Below are 17,402 nucleotides of genomic sequence, written 5' to 3'. Positions count from 1 at the left end.
TAATCTATTTTGTATTGATGGAGTATCAATGTTTAGGTGCTTTAAATCACATTAACACAGTAACGTGATTTATGATGCTGCACATTAACACTAAGTGTCTAAGGAAAGCATTTGGAATAACAATATCCATAGGGCTTTGTATTTTGTCTAGCAGAGGGGAGACCCTCCATAAATACCTTTAAAATGAATGGATAAATGATTGTGTAGAAAGCTTTGAGTTCCTGGAGTTTCTATTGAGAATCCCCCATATTTCATCAATGATTTTCAGACATCTCTGATATTATATATATATATATATATAAAAAGGATTCACATGGACCTAAGAAGAGACCCTGATGATGACCTTTGTAAGTTTATCATAATGTATCCAAGTACTACAAAGTGAGAAAGTAGTTAATATTTGAAATCTATGAGCTTACTAACGTCCCCTCTGAGCACAAATTTTGAAAACACAAATCAACTTCAAGACTTATTTTATGTGTTTATAGAAATCTCTGTTGCTCTGTCAATTGCTGTATTTTGAAGATAAATTTCAACAGGCTTGATTTTCACAGTTGTAATAAATTCAGAGTGAAGTTGGAAAAGTTACATAGTGGTAGTTTACACTCCACTGAAATTCTCTTATGAATCACTTTATAAATCAGTATTTTTCGTTACCTAATCAATACTGGCTTATGCAAGAGTCCACTTTCAGAAAGAGGTTCAGGCAGAAAATAACATTGTACAGATATCAATTCTATCAATAAATTAATTTTTTTCTACTATGTTGTTTCTTTTATTTATGAAACCAAAGATGACAATGAAACATCAGATTAACAGCATTTGTATGTAGTTTTACTTCATAATTTGTTAGCATAATTCCTGATCCTGGGTTAATAGTTCATTCTGTAACTGGTTATTGCTAAGTTTCCAGTTCATCATTACTTATTTTCAAAACACTGGAGGTGCTTAAACAGAATCCTCCGTTTTTCACCTAATGAGAGAAGTATTAAGAGAAAAAATCATTTCTTACTAGAGATAATATTACACGTCCTGTGTTCCTTCAGAACATTTAAAATTCACTGTTTCTGCCCTTCTTTTGTCTCCATCTTGACTAGTTGTAAAAATAGCCCACATTTTGGGAAGGAAAATTAAGCACAATAATTGCTACGTGGCCTCATTCTACACGGTTTTTGACTGTAGAGGATGCTGTGGTTAGACAGACATTGATCGCGTTAACATTTCCAGTTCAGTTCAACAGCACTTCCACCATATGCCCAAGACTGTGCTGGGCGGTAAGGATACAAAGACAAACAAGGCAACTGATACACAATTAAGGAGCTTATTATCTACACTAGCGATTTTCAGCTGAAGATTCTCAACACACTAGTGTGTCACAGTGAGTTATAAGCTGTGCTGCAAGTTATAATACCAATATTAGATAAGGCAATATTTTAAAAAAAACTATTTGCATTTTATGAAAGAACCCAGAATAATGCTGCCATAATCATTTCTCTCCCACTCACTTGTTTTCTAGTATGCTCATGAAACAATGTTAACTGAAAAAAAGTATGATTAAAAATTAAGTGTAGCATATCCTGTTTGTTTCCAAAATCACATGGACAAATAGGGGATAAATATTAAAAGGTATTAATGTAATATTTTAATTATTTAGCACACCAAAATGTTAACACTGGTTTGCTTTAGGTGGTAGGATTTTCATAATGTCATTGAAAATAAACAATTAAAGATAATAGGAGAAGAGTTATAAATGATTAATTATGAAATAAACACACAAAAAACAATTGCCACATGAATTCAGAGGAGGGACTCCTTCCTCTAAGCTAGAACGGGCATGGAGGACTCATGCAGAGGACGTGTCTGAAGGATGGATGCCTGCCGCAGACAGGACGGGGATGTGCCGACCCACCGCACTGCTGAAGTTCAGACAGACCTAAATCAGGTTCATTTCACCATTCCCACCTACACTGGCTCTCACTGAAAGTACCATTGCAGGTCTGTTCAGATCCGGACTAAGTAACCGTCTATTTCTGCCTATCGTGTTTCAATTTATACAGCTTGGGATCAAAGTAGTCTTGGTAGCTTCACCATGCTAGTGACTCACAGGAGCTGCGTTCAGCTAATCCTCTCAAGTCTGTTCCTCTCCTGATGTTGAGCAACATTTCTCCCACAGGGCCAGGGAAGTTGCTTTGCTGAGTTTGAGTGTGAGACTCTCTATTTACAAACTACCAAATGTCATCTTGTTGGATTTGGCTGAGATTCCCGGATCCCTGAGATCAGTCAGGCTCTTGACTCCAAAGCCTAACATATTTAATGCCTCCTTCCAGTCCCCATGCCACCTGAAAGCTTGCTGAGCAGACTGTTCAGGCTAAGTGCCAGTTATCAGCGTATTGTCCCTTTGCTCCAAATGTACTTAATTGCCTGCTTCCCAATAATGGAGCTGGACCTTGTAAATGATTTCTCCTCTGCCGGATGGTACAATGTGAAGCGATGTTAGCAAAAGGCACTGGGGGGACACTGGAGGAGGAAGGAGTTGATCTTCCTGGTACCAGTATGCTCTCCTCAGCAGGCTTCTGCAATACATGGCTTCTAGGGTACCCAGCTCCTGCAGTGTCTGGGGGCCAGTGGCACAGGCACATCCTCAAAGGTAGGAGTCTCCTGAACAGCCTCACAGAACAGGGCTGTTGATGCAACACCTCCGAACGAATGGCTTCCCTGCAACCCCTCCAGACAGCTTCTCCAGGACTGGGGAGGGCAGATTCCCAGAGAGTCCTGCTCACACAGCACGTCCAGCCAGCGGTTCTGCTGCCCAGTGAACCCCAGCTGCACCCCGTCCAACAGGGCCTGAGTCTCAGCTTTGCTGGGGGAGTCTTTCTAGAAGTGGTGGCTGCTCCTAATACTTGTTCTTCCTCTGTTCTCTGGAGGTCTTCTTACTCTTTACTAGCCAGCCCTCCATGAGCCCGATCCCCTGCAACATTTCATTTTTTCTATTAAACGTTCCCTCTTCAATTATGTGGTATCTTTGTCTCTTGATTGGACCCTGACTGATAGAGGTCATTAATCAAGCTATTGATAAAAATCTTGCTGGGACAGAGATAAGGACAAAGCCACCCAAATGTTCCTGATGATATAATAATCCGTTTAACAAGGCAGGAAATTTCATAATATAATATGGGAAAGTTCTCCCAAAAATGTCCACCGTATAAATTGCGGAGGCTGTTTAATGGGGGAGGTGATTATCTGGAGAATTTACTTACACGTGAGAGCTCGCGTGTCTGCACTTGCAGCTTCCTCTGCCCAGAATGCCCACCCTCTGACCCTCCACCTGCCCACACTGGCTCCCTCTTACGGTGTCTCAGTTCAAATTTCAGCTTCTCGGCAAAGCTGTCACTGACCATCCCATCTCAGCTTTATCTCACCCCCAGCCTTTCCCAGTCTATCTCTGAAACACCATCCACTTCAATTTCTTCGTGTTACGTATTATATTTACTTCTTTATTGTCTGCTTTTAGCTCTTTCAACGTAAGGTCCAGGAGAGACTTGAGCTCATTCCCCTAAATCGAGTCCAGTGCCGGGCACATAGTGGGCATTCCACAGATATTTGTTGAATTGAGAATTGAGAGCATTTCTCCATGACCTTACAGAAAATGAAACAACACGCTATTTAAAAAAGAGATCTAAGGATGCTGTTACAATAAGATTTTACACTTGTGAAATATCCTTCAAGGGAAAAGTTAAGAGGTTTCACAAATGACAAGCATTTCCAGAATGGGGTAACTTAAAAAAACCAAAGGAACAAGGTTTGTAATCCCCCCAAATCAAATGTAGCTTTTTATACTGAGACATCACTTACCAATTTTGTTTTTTCCTTCTTCATATTTTATTCTTTGTAAAATATGATGGACAATTCTACTTCTCGTGGCGTTGTTGAAGAAAGTGTCTTTGTTGTGTATGATGAAGCTGCACACACATATCGAAAACACAAGTTGAGGATTAATTGGAGGTGAGGAATCTAATCTTTGGTATAATTTGGTGTTACTCATACAGAGGTGTCTTCAGTCAGTCACAGACAGGTTAAGTCTACAACAGCATGACAGAGCCTGGAGGTCACACCAGGGGCGGGAGGCTCACAAATCTCAGTAGTTTGGATTCTGTCTCCTAAACATTAACATCATTATGTCAGAAAGGCGTTATATAGCTAAACAAAAATAAGAAAGCTTAAAAGAAACTCAGTGAGTCTAGGTCTCATATCTTATTTTTTCTCAGTATGGTCATTAGGTAAATTCAACTAAAAATGCATTTTGTCTTTATCTCCTGTTCTCTTTTCTCCCATCCTGATTTTTCCAGGAATTGTATTATCTGAAACCGGCGTGGGTGGTGGATACAGGAGCTAGGTAGTGAGTTCTCGTCTGGCTCAGGAGTGAGGTGAGCATCTAAAAATCACCTGTCTGTTCCTTTCCCACACTCTTTCCTGGATGAGACCCTTCTTTTAAAGCATATACTTAAGATTGCTTTCTCTCTCAGCCAGCAGCCCACCCAGCCCCCCCAGTTTTTCACAGGGCACACACACACACCAACCATGACCTTGGGTTTTCCAGTAGGTATTTCTATGCTACTGAGAGGTTTTCCAGGGGATAGATAGAGGTTCCCGGACCACAAAATTCAGCCTGAAGTAGCCATGTCTTCCTTTCCGAGGAATGTGTTAAGTGATGGAATATTAGAGATACACTAAGTATTATATAATTGCTTCATAAATTGTAAAGTATTCAACAAACATTTATGGGGTACTTTGTATGAGCTGGACACCATGCAAGGCACATCAAGGTTGATAGCAATCGCCCTCAAAATACAACTTGGAAGTCACCTCTCCTGGCAAATCTCCCCACTCCTGCTTTGAAAAGAATTCAGCACTGTCTCCTCTGAGCTTTTTCTTATCTTGCAAACATACTAATTTACTGATCACTCTGTACTGTCATTCTCATTCATTCGCTCAGCAAATGTTTATTGAGGGCACTCTGTAAGGTACTGATTATACAGTGGTGAGTAAAACAGACAAAATCTTTATCCCTGAGAGGCTTACAGGTAAGATAAACCATACAGGAAATGAACATCATCCTGGGGCAAAGAGGGGCGGAATCAACCTGGTTCTGCGTGCCTTTCTCCCCCACAAGACTGTGAGCTCATTCGGGACAAAAGGCTGCATCATCATGATTTCTGTAGCCCCAGGATCTAGTGAGTCCCTGGTACACCTCATGGGTACAGATTTTTCAATAGTAGTACGTGAGGGGCATGAGGATTTATGTTGGAGAATATTGCTATTAAATATTTTTCTTCAAGAAGGTGGATTCTCAAGAATTGTTCAAATGATGGGAGGAAGAGCTAAAACTGGCTTAGAGAAAGGGTGGTTAGGAATGGGGTTTGGTCTGGGAACAGAATGGGAAGGTGGGTTGGGGATAACATATAAAGGAGAGGAAGGCCAGAGGATATGAAGACAAAATGTATGAAAACAAAATATGAAGACACATGAACTGACTCCTTAGAGAAGTATTTTCTTCTCACTTTCACTTTTATCCTGTTATAGAATATTGTTCTCAGAAGGTGGTAACCTGACTTGATGGATAAGAGAGAAATGCTATGTGGGTAAATGCAGAAGTCACAGCATTTGTGTTCCATTTTCTCTAGGATTTTCTGAAAATATTTTATGTCATCAGAAAGGAAGAGAGGAAAACCAAGAGTTACCTCAAATGTGGTTCCTTTTATTTTATCCTCTCTGCTTTTTCACCTTGAGATGGACCATTACATTTTAATACTAAATAAAGATGCCAGAAGGAAATAGATGACAGATGAAAAAGTCCATTCGACTCACAATTTCAGCAGATAACTGAAAGGTGACGTACCCAGCGATGCCTGACGAGATACTCCGGGCTAGAGCCCGTGTCCCTCCTCCAGTACTTGGTTTTCTGCTTCCTTCTCCTGTTTAGCACATTACCTTTTGTGAGCACATGTAACAGTTCTCTAAAATAAGCATGATAGACAAGCTTCACGACTGAGTTTCCTCTTCCTTACGTATACATTGTACCTGGAGCCTGGAGATTCTTCAGTGGGAACAGAGAGCCTGTGCCAGGTGCTGTCTAAGCCTCCTGGATGAGTTAACTCATTCAATCCTTACAACAGCTCAGGCGTTAAGAACTTGAGAGCCTCATCTTACCAGTGAAGAATCAGAGAGGCTAAGGACTGTGCCCCAAATCACTAAACTAATAAGAGGCAGAGCCAGGACTTGAACTCAAGCAGTCCGGCCCCAGAGACTGCCCGCTTATCCACACCACCCACCTGCCTCCCTGGACAGAACACCTCATGGAGGCTGTCTCTTCTCGGGATCCGCCCAAGAGTGATTCTGCTTGGAATGCTCTCCTTGCTTCCAATCATCCTTTGAGCCTCAGCTCAGGGCACATCCCCCTGCCCCCAAGGGTCTTCCTGACCCCACTACTCTCACCCTAAAATGTAATGGTGGGGGGGTCTAAACATGGAGGAAGTGGCTTTTCACTCCAATATCACTCCTGCTTTCCCTTAAGACTTCAAAGTGAGACGTCCTCCGTCTAAACCCTGGCTTTGTCACATACTACATGGTGTCAGTTTCTTTGTGAAAATAGGGATAGCACTGTAATCTCTCACAGGGTTTCTGTAGAATCAGACGAGAAGACGAGCACTGCTGAGCCCACTGTCTGGCGGTCAATAAGCTCTCTTAGCTGTCATCTCTGCTGTCGCGCCTATGACATTCTATAGACCATCTGCCTACATGTCTGACTTCTCAGTCTGAGCATCCTGAGGCAGGGGCCAGCCACGCTCATCTCTGTACCCGAGCACTAATACAGGGGTGGCATGTGGCACGTCCTTAAAGTTGGCTCCAATGAGCAGACCTCTTGGAGAACACTAGCTAACACTGGAGGTTATGGGACAATCTCATCTTCTTATACCTTGGCCTCTACTCCTGCTTCCTGGACGTCTTTCCACCCACTCCAACTTTCCAGATACCATTTGAACCACTCTCTGGTTCCAATCTTCCTGTAGGGTGTGGAGCATCGCATTTTCTCTGTCACTCCTTCAAACTGGAGGGCTAAGAGAAGAACAGTGATGATTTCCTACATTATGGTTCTCAAGCTTTTCTCCAGGGGTGTCAAACTCATTTTCACCAGGGGCCACATCAGCCTTGCAGTTGCCTTCAAAGGGCCGAATGTAATTTCAACTCCTTAACAGTTAAGGAGTAGTTACATTTATACAGTCCTAAAATTATTTCAGCCCTTTGAAGGCTACTATGAGGCTGATGTGGCCCCCAGTGAAAATGAGTTTGACACCCCTGTCTTAGCCACTTAGCCAGAACAGCTTTCTTCAACTGAAATCACACACACACACGACGGAAGCTGAACTATTCTGGCAGACACAAGACTTGGTGCTCAGTCTCTGAGGTACCCGGGCTCCACACAGGCTGAGACACTCGGCTTGTTTGCACACATTGCCGGTGGGGCAGCAAGTTGGCACAAATTATCTGAGGGCTACTTGACAAGGTCTATCAGAATTTACCCTCATCACCTATCTTCTGACCCAGAATTCCCCTTTTGGAAATTTATTCTACAAATACACTCACCACATGCAAAGTGACAGATGCACAAGAATGTTCATTATAGCATGTGTTATAGCCACAAAGGCCTGGAAATGACCTAAATAATTCACCAGTGGGGGAGAGGATAAATAAATTACGGCACCAATTTCAGTGAAGTATTCTGCAGCTGTAAAATGATTAAGGGTGTTCACTGTAGACATAAAAAATCTCCAAGATACTAGAGAGAAAAAAACAAGGTTTGAAACACAGAGCTATTCGTGTCCAAGAGGAAAACATGCACAGTTATTGCTATACACCTGCTGACATGTATTTGCTTGTGTGTGCATAGAATGACCGTGGAAGGGCACACACACATCTAGAAACACTGGTTATTTCTGGCTGAGAAGGCAGGAAGAAATTTCACTATAAACACACAAGAAATTTTTATCACATGTACTACTTATAAAAATGAAAACATTTTCTAAAAATGAAATTTTAAAGCGAAACGCAATTTCTGTTCTAGGTCTGTTCTCACCTTCCCCCTGAGGGGTGAGGAGGGGAACACTGCTGAACTGGGAGAGGTGGATCAGCTCCCTGATCAGGGCTCTAAACATACATCTCCTTCTCCAGCCTGCTGGGAGGGGTTGGTGCTATGCACCAAGTCACACAAGCCGCAGGTGGTGAGAAGGGATTCAAAAGCCATCTGTCTTGTTCCAAATCTTCCCATTTGTTTGCAAAATGAACTGCTGGGAACACGGGTCTGCCTGTGTGCATGTGTGGGTGAAAGGGGACTTTCTAGATACTTCCATCTGGCCCTGTGAAGAAAGCCCTCTTACCCTCGCAGATTGCAGGCGCTATGACAGCAGAGTTGGACTGCCCTGTTCCCGACTCTGAGGCCCGAGGGAACAAGCAGACCATGTGTTCCCCATTACCCCAGAGGCCCACTGAATGTTCCAGAAATTGTCAGATTATATTACAGATAAGTTTTACATTTTTTCCTTAATTGATCATTCTAAAAATCAGTTTATTTTATCATTATGTTTTCTGTGTGACACTGCTTTGGGGAAAATAAAGGCAATGAAGAGGCTTTTAAAACTTGGTTTAATACCCATTTTATGGAATTTCTGAGATTGATAAAACAAACAAATATCCTCAAAGGTATGAAAATCTCCATGGTTTAAGCACCCACTTCTGTTGCTCTGTCCTGTAAACCTCCATGGTTTAAAACTTCAAGTAGTATCTTCCTCAAGAGGCATCTACCTACCTATAGATGGTGCTGTACAGTTATTTTAGACTTACAGCCACGTTGCTGACCTCTATACATTTACAATCCTAAGGCATATGGCAAGTAGGAAACAGAGCCAGGCAACTAATCAAGGCATGTTTCTTGGCCTTAGAGTACTGGAGCTTGAAGAATTGCTCTGTATCTGTGACTATACTATATGCTTCTTGCTCTCCATTCTGAATAGAAGCATTGTAATTACCTGGTGCCCATTTCCCCACTGTCTGTTGGAAATGTAGGGGCCAGTTAACTGCTTTTTTTCATCAACAGTTCTCTGGTTCAGGAAGAACCATACCTAAAGAACTGCTTCCAAGGATCCTCACCCCCAACTGAACCTGATGTTGGAACAAGAGACCCCAGACATTAAGCCTGATGCTGTATTGGGATGAGACCACTGGGGATCCTGTAATGGGAATGGCTATATTTTCTTTGTGGGAGAAATGTGAATAAATTATGGCCAAAGGGGAGGCTGTGGTGGATTGCCAAAATGGCCACGATTCTTCCTGTCCCTGTACACACAGACCTTTGTGAATTTCTTAACTTCCTCCATCAACTATTAGAGTCTATATCTCCACTTCTTGAATCTGAGTGGGATTTGGGATGGGTTTTAATCAACAGAATGTGGCAGAAGTGTTGTTTGTGAGAGTTCTGAGCCTAGGCCCAGGCTCCGTAGCTTGCCACTCTTGCCTGCTTGAAATTCTGCCCCGAGACCACCAATGTAAAGAAGCCTGGAAATAAATATTTTAGGAAACGTAATTAGATTTTAAATAGAGAGTTCTTTTTTAACATGGAGAAGCAAAGCTGATACAGTTAACTGGCACTTAAATTGTATTCTCAAATTAATGAAAATCTAAGTAGCAACAAAGCCACCAATTATTTTTTATGTGACAAGACCTATTTTGAGAGTTTTTTGGGCTTTCGGTAACTGCTGTGTGATAACTAACTTCTTATCTCAAGTACACTTGACTGTTCAGTAAAGATTTTCAAGTCTCTTTTTAGGATTAAGGTGATAAGCTCCTGGAAAATAAAGCAATGTAAGACTTTTTTCTTATTTCAATGGTCATTTCTAATTGTACTTCATGATATCATCTCTGCTATCTGAATGTTAAATACAAACTAAGAAATACTTCCTCTTGAGACTTCCAGGTAAAGATGGAAAATTAAACACTTGTATTCAATTTTCCTCTCTCTCAAAACCCCATGAAAGTAATAGTAAAGTGTGTCTGTGTTTAAATAAAGGTATAAATCCTCAAGGAAGAAAGATAGCAAAGAACAGCAGCAACCAAATGTTGAAATGTGAAAAGCAGACAGGTAAGTGATGATAGAATTAGGACACCAGAAAAAGGTGAATCCTAAACCAGCTTGGGGGAAACCCAAGAACAATCATACTTATGCTGCAAAACTGTCATAAAATTTTAGAACTGGGGCACCAGTGACCTCTAGAAGTAGGATAAATGGGATGCTAAAATGGGTACTGGTTAAAAGCTGTTTAGGAAGATGCCAGATGCCCATATCCTCACCTGGACTCTACCAGACAAGGGGAGGTTTTGTTTTGTTTTGTTTTTAATTGGGTAATGTAGTTTCTGAACTGAAAGACAGCAGGCATGGTTATGGGTAGAGGTATCCCAGCGAAAACTGAAGGATCAGTTGCATCCTGGAAGCTGAGACTCCCAGCTGTCTTCATCCCCTTAGGCTCCAGAATATTGGCAGCCAGACCTTGACTTTCCAGGCAGAAGACCAGCAAATTTCTCTCTGGGGAATCTGAGCAGCCTAAAATGAAGGATCTGAAGATAGTGACATTGGAGACACCAAAAATTAAAAAGAAAAAATCTCACCCAGACATTTTCCTACAATGAAGCCCAAATTGGGAGGCCCCACCTATTACTCTGAATTCATACTCAAGTTTTGCATTTCCTATTCTTAAGTATGGAATGTCAATTAAAGATTACTAGGTATCTGAATGTGTCCATTAAAACACATTAGAAAATCATGATGAATAATGCCATATATGACAAGCCTTCAATGGTGAAAAGCTGAAAGCTTTTCCTCTAATGATCAGGAACAAGTTAAAGATGCCCACTCTCACCACTTTTATGCAACACAGTATTGGATATTTTGAGCCAGAGCAGTTAGGCAAGAAAAGAAAAAAAGGCATCCAAAATGGAAAGAAAGAAGTAAAACTGTGCACCCCTATTTCATAGCAGCACTATTTACAATAGCCAAGTTCTGGGAAAAGCCTAAGTGCACATCAGTTAATGAGTGGATCAAAAAACTATGGTACATTTACACAATGGCATACTACACAGCAGAAAGAAAGAAGGAACTCGTACCTTTTGTGAGAGCATGGATGGAACTGGAGAATATTATGCTAAGTGAAATAAGCCAGTCAGTGAAAGACAAATACCATGTGATCTCATCTATAAGAGGAAGCTAATAAACCAAATAAACTAATGAACAAAATAGAACCGTAGGCATGGAAACATGGAACAGACTGACAGTGAGTGGGGGGGGGCGGGTAATGGTAGAAACAAGGGGAAGGGACTAGACAAAGAACATGTATGAATGACCCATGGACATGGACAACATTGAGGGAACTCACTGTGGGAGTGGAGGTTGGGATGGGTGGAGGAGGGAAAAGGGGAAAAAAAATGGGACAACTGTAATAGAATACCAATAAAAAGAAGTAAAACTGTCACTATTTCTAGATGACATAATATTATACATAAGATTTTCCTATGAAGTCTACCAAAAGACTGTTAGAACAAACAAATTCACTGAAGTTGCAGAATACAAAATCAATACACATGAAGCTGTTGTATTTACATACACTAATGATAAGCTATTAGAAAGAAAATTAAGAAAAATACCCCATTTATAATTACATCAAAAAGAATACCTAGGAATATGTTCAACCAAGGAGGCAAAAGGCCCATACAATGAAAACTATTAGACACTGATGAAACAAATTGAAGAAGACACAAATAAATAAAAAGATATTGTATGCTCATGGATTGGAAGAATATTGTTAAAGTGAACATGCTACCCAAAGTAATCTACAGATTCAATGTAATCTCTATCAAGTTCCAATAGCATTTCTCACAGAAATGGAACAATCCTGAAATGTGTGTGGAGCCACAAAATACCCTGAAAGCCAAAGCAATCTTGAGAAAGAACAAAGCTAGAGGCCTCATGCTCCCTGATGTCAAACTATATTAAAAAGCTACAGTAATCAAAACAGTATGGTACTGGCATAAAAATAGAACAATTGATCAGAACAGGGAGCCCGGAAGTAAACCTACACATACATGGTCAATAATTTATGACAAGGGAGACAAGTATATACAATGGGAAAAGGACAGTTTCTTCAGTAAATGGAGTTGAGAAAACTGGACAGCCATATGCAAAAGTATAAAACTGGATTTTATACCATACACAAAAATTAACTCAAAATGGATTAAAAACTTGAACATAGGACCTGAAAAAAACAAAACTGCTAATAAGCTCCTTGACACTGCTGTTGGCAATGCTTTTTTTTTTTTTTTTTTTGGATTTTACACCAAAAGCAATGGCAACAAAATAAAAAAACAAGTGGAACATCATCAAACTAAAAAGCTTATGCACAGCCAAAAACCAAAACCATCAACAAAATGAAAAGGCAGCCTCTGCAATGGGAGAAAATAGTTGCAAATCATATATCTGATAAGGGGTTAATACCCAAAACATATAAAGAACTCATACAACTTCATAGCAAAAACCAATCTGATTTTTAAAAATGGGCAGAGATTCTGAATAGACATTTTTCCTAAGATGACGTACAGATGGGCAATAGGTTCATAAAAAGGTGCTCAACATCACTAATCATCAGAGAAATACATATCAAAACCACAATGAGATATCATTTCACCAAAAGAGAAAAAATAACAAATATTGGAGAAGATGTGGAAACAGTGGAATCTTTGTGCCCTATTGGCAGGGTTGTAAATTGGTAGAGCCACGATGGAAAACGGTATGGAACTTGTCTTTCACCGCCTGGCTTTTTTCATTTAGCATAATACTCTCCAGTTCCATATGATCTCACCTATAACTGGAATCTAATCAACAAAACAAACAAGCAAGCAAAATACAACCAGAGACACTGAAATTAAGAACAAACTGACAGTAACTGGAGGGGAGGTGGGAGGGGATGGGGGTAGGGAGCGGGGGAGAAGGGAAAAGGGTTTTCAGGAACATCTATATAGGTCACATGGACAAAACCAAAGGGGGGTAGGATAGAAGGTGGGAGGTGGGGATGGCTGGGGTGGGGGGAGTAGGGAGGGGAAATGGAAACAACTGTACTTGAACAACAAGAAAAATATATAAATAAATAAAAATGTAAGGTCAAGAAAGTTAAAAAAAAAAGAAAGAAAATGGTACGGAGGTTCCTCAAATTTGAGACAGAACTACCATGTGATCCAGCACTTGCACTTGTGGGTACTTACTGAAGGAAATGTAAACACTAACTTGAAGAGATACATGAATCCCCATGTTCACTGCAACACTATTTACAATAGCCAAGGTATGGAAGCATCCTACATGCCCACTGATGAATGTATAAAGAAAACATGGTATACTACTCCATTATATTTATATATACAGATATACATACATACACTATTCATGTATATGCACACTAGTCATATATATATAAATAGATATATATACTATTTCATTATATAGGTATATATACATACATTAGTCATATGAGGTCAGTCCAGAAAGTATCCAGCCATGTAATATGAAAAATAGAGACAGTTATGGAAGATACAAGATATAAGAAACATTGTACATGGGACAATGATGCCTCAGTCCCCTTCCAAGTAGGCACCTTGGGACTTCACACTGTTCTCCCAATTGCCATCGGCTGCCCCATAGTATTTTCCTGAATCTCATGGATGGTCTGAAATCTCTTCTCTTTCAAAGGTGATTTTAATTTGGGGGAAAGCCAGAAGTCATAGGGCACCAAATCTGGCCTGGAGGGGGGCTGATTGATCACCTGGGTTATCTGACATTTCTCCAAAAAACCGCACGAGATGTGATGTGTGAGCGGGCACGCTCTCATGATGAAGCTGCCAGTCACCAGTTGCCCAGAGCTGCAGCCTTCTGAATCATCGAATAGTTTCCATGGAGGAAAGTCCAGCTTAATGCAAAATCTGATGCAGATTTGTTGCTCTACTTGCTCAGTCATTTCAAATGCGACAGCCACACAGAACACATGCTCACTCAATGGCATCTACTGCCCCCACTGACCAGTACAGTGAAGTCGTCATTGTTTACAAATGTGTGCATTTCAGTCCACTCTCCTTGGCTGTGAGGTTACATCGATGTTGTGCAAACCGTTCTCATTATATTAACAATGGTTGGATGTTTTTCCTGGACAGACCTCGTATGTATACACATTATTTATACACACACACACAAGTCATATATATGTAAATATATACATAGACTATTTCACTATATATATAGGAATAGTATTCAGCCATAAAAGCATTGAACTCTTGCCACTTGCAACTACATGTATAGACCTTGGGGGCATTATGTTAAGTGAAATGTCAGATAAATAAAGACGAATACCATACTATCTCACTTATATGTGGAATCTTTAAAAGAAAACAAAGAAGCTCACAGGTACAGAGAATAGACTGATGGTTGCCAGAGGTAGAGGGTTGGGGGTAAAGGTGTGGGCAAAATGGGAGAAGGGGTCAAAAGGTACAAACTTATTGTTACAAAGTAAGTGATGGGGATATTACACACAGCTTGGTTTCTTTAGTTAATAATACTGTATTGCATATTTAAGAGTTTCTAAGAGAGTAAACCTTAAAAGTTCTCATCATGATAAAAAGTCTATGTATGGTGACAAGTGTTAAGTAGATTTATTGTGGGCATCATTTTTCAACATCTACAAACATAATCATTAGGGTGTACACCTGAAACTAGTACGTTATGTGTCAATTAGATCTCAATTAAAAAATCACTATGCTCAGAGAATTTAGGTAATGGAATTCTGCAAAAGACTCAAACTATGATTTTTAAAAGTCCAAAGATTATAAAAACATAAAATTTCTTAGAAACTAAAACAGAATGAGAACAGAAATTAAAACTCAACAGAAGAATTAAAAATAAGTTGAGGAAGTCTTCCAGAAAGTGAATTGAGGAAATCTTTTGGTTCTAGATAAAAAAAAAATGGAGAGAAAAAATAAGGATATGAGAGAATCAGCTTTGGAAGTTCAATATCTGAAAAATAGGAATTCCAGAAAGAGAAAAAGAACAAATCTTCCACAAAATTCAAAAATTATTGAAGAAAACTTCCCTAAACCGACAGACAAGCGTATTCAAGTTAAAAGGGTCCGTGGAGTACCCATTGCAATAGATGAACAGACAGCCACATCAAGACACCCAACTACAGTATTTCAGAACACTGGGGACAAGCTTGCACAGAGAGGAAAACAAGTTATACTGGGAGAATTAGGAATTTGAATGTTTTGAAGTTCTCTCAGCAATATTAAACTTTGGAATTAAAGGAGCAAGACTTTAAAAACTCTGAAGGAAAAGGACTTTGGCTGGATATAGATGGCTATACCTAGTCAAACTATTATGAGGAATGAACTATAATAAACACATGTATCAGTTTGCTAGAGACGCCATAACAAAGTACCATGGATTGGGTGGCTTAAGCAACAGATTTTCTCATAATCTTGGAGGAAGAAGCTGCTTTGTGAAGAGATAGAATATAACATGAACCTAACAGCTCAAGAGCTGATATAGTAACATCTACTTTATTGGTTTAAGGTAAAATAAACCTGGGTTAGAGTCTTGGTTTGGCCAAGTACAGCTGACCCTTGAACAACCACCACCTTCCACCCCACACAGTTGAAAATCTATGTATAACTTTTGACTGCCCCAAAATACAACTATGAAAAGCCTACTGTTGACTGGAAGCCTTACCGATAACATAAACAGTCAAACACCACATATTTGATGTTATATGTATTATACACTGTATTCTTACAATAAGGGAAGCTGGAGAGAAGAAAATGTTAAGGAAAATACATTTATGGTAGTTATTGAAAAAAATACATGCATAAACGAACCCGGGCTGTTCAAACCTGTGCTGTTCAAGGGTTAACTGTACTATTTGAACTTAGAAAGGTAACTTCTCTAATCCTCAGTATTTTTATCTATCAAATGGCGCAACAATAATACCCACTTCAGAGGGAGGTTTGAGGATTAGGAGGTAACGCATGCCAGGTACTCACAGTTCCTCATAAATGGTAGTTTCATGATTTTATTATTAGCTCATTATTTGTCACTTTATATAAAGATTACGGATCCTCATAGTTTTAACACACCTCCATAAGTACTTGCTATTTTGAGATCAGGTATTGAAATTTTTATAGGAATTTCTATTGCAATTAAATCTTTCAGACACAAAAATACATTAAAGAATAATATCAAGCACTCACATGCTCACTAACTGAAGAACAAATGTTTGCAGATACAGTTGAAGCCCGCCTGTGTCTTCCTCCTCCATTTCATTCCCCTACCCTAGGAGCAATCACGACCAGGGATTTTTTATAATACCGAACATGTATGTATTCCTAAATACAAAACATGATATTGTATGTTTTAAATATTTACAGCAACGATACCAGGCTGTACTCATTCTCCTGCAACTGGCCTTCCTTGTGCAACTACTGTGAGGTTCACGTGAATACAAGGAGCTCCGGCCCAGGCGTGCGCCCTGCTGCTTCCAAGTCCTGCTGTGTGAAGACCCTGCAGTTCATCGACTCATTCTCTTCTGGCGGGTATTTAGGCTCCTCCCAATGTTTCTCCATTATGAACAACACGTGCACATGTTTCTCAAGGGAGATATACCCAGGACTGGCATTTCTGGTATGTATGTTTGGACGGGTATTACGAAAGAAGCAAGAGTTCAATTTGGGAGTCTAACTCACCCATGTGTCAAAACATCCTGACATGACTTGATTAATAGTGAGGTTTGTTGCAATTAATTTGATGCTAATAATGACTAAAGTGCCTAAATTTGGGGATGTTTTTTTAAAAGAATGTTAAAACAGAGTTGAGGTACCTTCATAATAACATCAATTTACTCCCCTGTATTCTATTGTGCTTTCTAGAGGAAAGGAAGCCATAAAGAGTCTGTTACATAAGTAAAAATTACCATGTGTCATGCGAGAAAAAGGCTGGAGAATCATGGGTTGAATCAATAAATAATTTCTAAGTGTTAGTTACTTAATAAGAGGATATGCATTAATGGGGCAGGAGGTTGAAAATCTATCGGTAAGACACAGTAGGCAAAACAGTACCTTTGAATGTCGGGTAGGTGCACACAGAACGAAGGAAACAGGGGATGTGGACAGTAACCTGAATAGTTCTGGAGGAAGAGGGAGGTAAAGAATAAAGGTTTAAAGAAGGAATACTGTAGGAAAGAAAAAATGGGAGAAAACGGTAATATCCTGGAATT

General features: G+C 39.9%; 1 protein-coding gene across 2 annotated transcripts in view; it reads right to left on the bottom strand.

The window, feature by feature from the left end:
• Positions 1 to 17,402, bottom strand: part of ANO4 (anoctamin 4) — a 321,384-nt gene that overhangs the window by 66,319 nt on the left and 237,663 nt on the right. For both annotated transcript variants that reach the window (XM_045186936.3, XM_053921960.2), the window contains one exon: positions 3,853 to 3,959. In XM_045186936.3, the coding sequence (XP_045042871.1) occupies positions 3,853 to 3,959 (107 nt within the window). The remainder of the gene's footprint in view (positions 1 to 3,852; positions 3,960 to 17,402) is intronic.

The sequence above is a fragment of the Desmodus rotundus genome, chromosome 3 (genome assembly GCF_022682495.2).
Source record: "Desmodus rotundus isolate HL8 chromosome 3, HLdesRot8A.1, whole genome shotgun sequence".
Taxonomy (NCBI): domain Eukaryota; kingdom Metazoa; phylum Chordata; class Mammalia; order Chiroptera; family Phyllostomidae; genus Desmodus; species Desmodus rotundus.
This window is presented reverse-complemented; position numbering and strand designations above follow the sequence as displayed.